Here is a 5,795-nt window from a genome sequence, read left to right as displayed (position 1 = left end):
TGCTGCCAATCAATCGTTCGCATTAGTGCACTACAGCACGGAGGAATACACACCTGTGCTGAAGTATCCATCACGTCTGTTATCCTTAAGCACACAGTTATCTTCGTAAATCATACATGTCGTCGTTAAAATTTCGCGCAACAGTAGTTGATATTAAATCAACATCCAACGCTGTCTGGTGGATTAAGAATCCCACAGAAACATGGATGCGAGGCATTCGGCACAAGCAACAGAGTCAACGTAAGCAATCTGAACATGCATCCTTGTGTCATGATTTGGCAGATTTATTTCGCAACATATCCTTGCACGGCTATGCAAATTTGATAATAACACAGCACAGCGTTTGGGAGAAGTAAGTTTGTGAATTGCATTTGTGCCCATCGGTGAATGTGCATTTTTATATCAAATAAGTGCGGAAAAAATAATGTGAATCCTTTCGTTTTTACACATTTTTTCATTTGGGTTTGTTTTTTTATGCAACTCCTGTATGTGGAGTTGCACACATCAGCTGCAACATCAAGCAACATCTTGTCAATTTAATCTGAACTGCATTTATGCCATTTTTTCTGTTTTTCTGTTTTCTGTTTTTCTGTTTTTCCCCTGTTTGCTTATTTTAACCTTTTTTTTCATCATCTTTCCTTATTGTATTTGCAGATTAATTTGGCTGGCGGTGCATGCGACAACCTTGTTTGCTTTGCTGACAGTGCTTCTGCTTACCTGGGAGCAATTCGTAGCTCAATACTTCGCTATCAATTTACACGATCCACTTTATGCAGTCGAAAATGTGCCATTTCCGGCTGTCTCCATTTGCTCCAACAATAGAATTTCCCAACAAGAGGCTATGACATATGCAAATCAATTGTGAGTATGATTCGAGTATCATTGTTTCTATCTATGCACTTATTTGCTGCTCCTTGTTTAAGTTGATGTTCATACCGTGTGCTTTGGAGCTGTTCTTCATTTAAAATTTATATTCACATTTGTGCGTTGAAGGATACAGTTTGATTGATGATATTTGTATATATATTGGCATACGATATATACATATATATCATATATATTTATAGATAAGTACATAGGTATATATATTAAAATGGGTTTTTATATGAACATGTGATGAGATTTTAAACATTCAGCGAATTTTTTCAATGCATGAGATTCATGAGATTATTCTATTTATAAATACATAATGTCGTTCAGATAACTGATAGATTCAATTTTACTAAACAGTTTGGTTTGGTTTGGAATGCAACTGTTCATGTAGCTACAATGATATAAATAAATTATATACATTGTTTATAAAAAGTATACGGAATTTAGGTTAGGGCAGGTTATACCGACGATCCACTTAGACCTATTGGTCCATGGTGCTCCGGAATTTGAAATCTGATTCAACCAATTTTTTTCTTTAGGTTCCTTGGGGTGGTACGTGCAGATTGGTACTGTGTTACCATACAAAAATTTGCGGGAGAATTGTTACCCAATATTCCTACATCAACTCTTTTGTCAATTATATTTGCGAGTGTATTCTGTGACACAAAAACATTGTTATTTTGACTCTGACTTTTTAGTAAAAAATTCAATAATGTGAATGACCTAGCATTCTATATAACTATAGTAGCCCATGTGACTTTTTTCTGCTCCAGAAGTTTATAGATTTTTGTAGCTAGTACCTTTTTTCTAGAATGTGAAATAGGCTGCAATTAGCTCAACGAAAGTCCGACAGTTTTTTATTTTAGTTGGAACCCATTATCTATATAATAAGTCAGTAGTGAAACTTGATCAGTGCAGCTATAGGTTCATCTAAATCTTTGGAGTTTGTGAGGTTTCATTGAATTGAAACTTCGATTCAGTGAAGTATCAAATGCTAAAGTAATTTAATACATACTGCTAGAAGTGCAATGGAAAGGTAGCTGATCACAAAATCAGCAGATTGGCTGCGTTTAAGTAGATCAAATCCGCTAATCCTCTTTACTGACCCTCTTTAGCTTACTTTGTGTAAGTAGACATAAACCCGCTGACGCTCATTGGCCCTCAGTTATGGTCCAAAGCGGCTAAGTATCGGTAATTTCTCATGATGTCAGACAGAAATTTTGATTATGATGTCTTTGAGCGTAGATCGATGTTCTTGAGAATTTCTGCATAAATGCAATTAACACTAGCAGAGATACTTACTTTATTTTAGACAATTTTTTTCTCATATCATGAAAAGCATAGAATACCTATAAATTGGGTTTTCAATTACTCTCATGTTTTTGAAGTCTTTTTCGAAGTTTATAGGTCAGGTGAAGCGTTTGGCGTGGTTTGTTTTAAAAATGTTTATAGTGTACAGTAGAGTTCAGATGTATGGATAGTTTGGTTATATTTGGTTGACTGATAGCTCCCAGTTTTTCTAAAATACTCCAGTTTTAAAGTCTGGAATGAGTATTATTCATGTTATACATCGTTTCAGACCGTATTTTGTTTTCTACTTTAGTAAAGGGACTACCTCAACTTATTCTTTGTTTGTAGGTTAACGGACACTTAATAAAATATTGAGACCACTTTAAAAAAATTAAAAAAAGTTGCTTATGGGTTTGTAGGTTGAATTTTAAGTTTTGGAGCACAAAACTTTTTTTAAACTGAAAGTAATTCTTTACATTTTTTTTTAGACATAAAAGTGATCCATCGAATCGTTCAGTAGTTTATTTTTTGGAAAGTATTCAACTATTAAACAATCTCTACGTTAAACATGGAGAAACAATTAACACTGAAGCTTTAACCAACTTTCAAGCTTTCTTGGATACTCATGATGCATGGAATAATGATGCTTTTTATGATACCCGAAGATTTATGAGAATGGTAAGATTCTTAAAAATTACATAAAATAATATAGTCATTAATTTAGGTTTACCTTCATTTCAGTTAGCACCAGCCTGTAAAAATTTCATATTGGAATGCAAATTGGCGGAGAAAAATATTGAATGTTTCAGTAAAGTTGCCTTTGAAGAGAGTTTAACCATGTTCGGACCGTGTTGCACATTCAATCTAAATGATTCGTATGTTTTTACTATATACAATATACATATAGATATTGATATACACACAACCATCTATACATATGTATATAATTAAATTAAAATTGTATAGTTTTTATTATATCTCACAGTTATAAGCAACGAAATTATACAACTAGATTTGCTAGTCCTGATACTGGCTTGACTGTTGTTCTCAATAATACCGTCGATAGGGAAACGTTCGGTGCAATACTAGATATTGATGGCTATATTGTAATGCTGCATAGACCAAATGACTATGCGGATATATCGTCTGGAAGTACTCAATTAGTATTCCCAACACATAATAGTGAATCTTTTTTATCAATTAATGCACGACTTTTTGATGCCGATGACGCCTTACGTTCTTATAGTCCTAAAACTGTAAGTCTTAATATTTAAAGAAGTTATAGTTACTATAATGGATTAAGAAAGAATTTATTATTTTTTTAGAGGAAATGTGCATTCAACGATGAAGCAACCAATTCGGAAATAATCTTGAGAGATGCTTACAGCTTTGCAAATTGTATCTCCCGTTGTCGAATAAACAGTATTATAGCTCTCTGCCGCTGTCTACCATTTTATATGCCTTTGGACTTAGTGGATCGTATAGATGGTGTGGTCTATTGCAATTTGATACATGTTTCCTGCTTGCGACGTTATAATTGTAAGTTTCTTAAATAGAGAAAGTGTTTTAGTGATGTATGACTTCACACTAATAAAAATATATTCTAATTTAATGGAATAAATATAGCAATATTAAGTTATCAGAGTTCTGTTAGGTTACGTTATATATCCGATTTATAGAATCCAATTATTTGTTACCATGCAAAACTCGAATGGCTTAATCGTCTGAATTGATTGAAAATATTTTAAAATACTCTTTAAGGAGAGGTTCTGTAGCTATTAAGGATCCTTTAAAAAGTAGGTCCCTAGCATGTCCAATCTTAAAGACATGAGTAACATTATATGTAATATGTTTTAAACGACAAAAGAACAAAAAATATCTAGTAGGCAGATGTGAATGAAGTTAAAGCAAACTACATTTTGCTAAAAACAAACACTGGAGAATCATAAAATGTTTTTAATGACAAAAATTTATAAAATAAAATAAAAAGGGGGTTGATATAAGAATAGGTTAGGAAAAACAGAAACCCATATTATACTTGCTTTTCAAAAATTCATTAAATATCAGTTTTTATATCAGATATTTAAATAAAAAAATAAAACTATTTTATTTTTAGTTAAGTGGCGTAACGTATTGACAAAACGTGAAACTATACCAGGACTTGAACGTGAAGCAGAAGAAGCACTCTACTGTCCGCAATGTGAACCATCCTGTTATGATGTACAATACCAAGTTTCGTTGATGTCTTTACCAATTGAAAGATATCAAGTGGAACTAGAGTAAAATATTGTTTTGTCTAAGTTTTAATATTATATGACATATTTTATATTTTCAGGCAAGCTAATATAAGTAATTTAAATGATACTAAAAATATATCTGTATTAAATGTTTATTTTGAAAAACCCTATGCAAAATATTATAGACGAGTTATTGGTAATACTTGGTATGAGAATTTTAGTAAGTTTGTTTTAATAATAAAATTTGAATATATCTAACTTTGTTTCTTTACAGGCACAGTTGGAAATATTTTATCAATTTTTTTAGGTTTTTCAGTAATAGCTATTTTTGAAACACTCTTCTTTATTGGAAAATATTTAATTATGGGCTTAAAAAGTTTTTTCCAAGATCAACGTTTACCTAAAAACGATACCGATAATTTGGATCCAACAAAATTATATATATGTCCATAAGTGTTTCATATATTTGAAAGTAAACTCTTCCATTATCAGCAGTTTTATTAAATTAAATAAAAATTAATATAAATAGTATATATTTTGGTTGTAATTATTCAATCAGAATATCAATGAAGTATAAAAAAAGGTTTCTACAATAAATTGGTTCATTGATATATAATCAATAATTATTTAAAATTATTTGAGCATCTCTCAGATATTTAAAGGCAAGGTGTAAGTTAATTTTAATAGAATAATGATATTTTCTTCAAACATCCAACTGCATAAATTAAAATAAATATAATTTGATATTTACAGTCAATTCTGATGAAAGAAACCATGTTTCTCAATAGGAAATTTTATTTTAATAGAAGAATATTTTGAAAAGTAGTGAAATAAAACAACAAAATTTTGGTATTTATTAATAATAAATCATGCAACAAATAATGCCTCTACAAACAGAATAGTATTAAAATTTAACAATTAAAAATAAAAACATAATTAATTAATTCAATTATTCTACAGTTGATTTATAATTTCATTCTAATATAAAGCACTGTCTCTGAGCTTCAAATTTGGCAGGGCACAGCTGTTTCGAGTATTGTCAAATACTTATCATACTCTTTTTGGAAATATTTTGCTTATTAAATTATTGATAAATAGTATTGAAGTATTGAAACTCTTTCAAATAAATAGATATCCATTCTAATACAACATTTTTCCTACTAAGAGTGCGACCAAATTAAACAGCTGTGGTACTTTGTACTATATCAAATGAATCAATTACTTAACTGACATAAAGATTGTACTCATATAACATTTTCGCTTATGTAGTGTTAAATACATAACAAAAATATGAGATATTACCAAGAACGTTCCACGTAGTCCCGATAGCACTCTGTCTGCTTCGCTGCTTTCCTGCTTGTGGCCACTGTCTACATCGCATCATCACTTTTCTTT

The 5,795-nt window shown here is 30.8% G+C and overlaps 1 protein-coding gene across 1 annotated transcript; it reads left to right on the top strand.

Moving 5' to 3' along the window:
* Positions 1–116: 116 nt before the first annotated feature.
* On the top strand, positions 117–4,853 carry LOC119676657 (sodium channel protein Nach). Its single transcript, XM_038087907.1, has 9 exons — positions 117–352; positions 655–861; positions 2,652–2,841; positions 2,905–3,038; positions 3,149–3,419; positions 3,489–3,702; positions 4,280–4,442; positions 4,514–4,620; positions 4,675–4,853. The coding sequence occupies exons 1-9, from the start codon at positions 117–119 to the stop codon at positions 4,851–4,853; spliced, it is 1,701 nt and encodes a 566-aa protein (XP_037943835.1).
* Positions 4,854–5,795: the final 942 nt, after the last annotated feature.

Source organism: Teleopsis dalmanni, chromosome 2 (genome assembly GCF_002237135.1).
Source record: "Teleopsis dalmanni isolate 2A chromosome 2, ASM223713v2, whole genome shotgun sequence".
In the NCBI taxonomy this organism is placed as follows: domain Eukaryota; kingdom Metazoa; phylum Arthropoda; class Insecta; order Diptera; family Diopsidae; genus Teleopsis; species Teleopsis dalmanni.
The sequence above is the reverse complement of the archived record's forward strand: the minus strand, read 5'-3'. Positions and strand labels throughout refer to the sequence as shown.

Coding starts and splice junctions, on each gene's coding strand:
- LOC119676657 (XM_038087907.1), top strand. CDS start 117: ATGTCGTCGTTAAAATTTCGCGCAACAGTAGTTGATATTAAATCAACA. Junction 3,420..3,488: donor GTTCTTATAGTCCTAAAACT/GTAAGTCTTAAT, acceptor TTATTTTTTTAG/AGGAAATGTGCATTCAACGA. Junction 4,621..4,674: donor TACTTGGTATGAGAATTTTA/GTAAGTTTGTTT, acceptor GTTTCTTTACAG/GCACAGTTGGAAATATTTTA.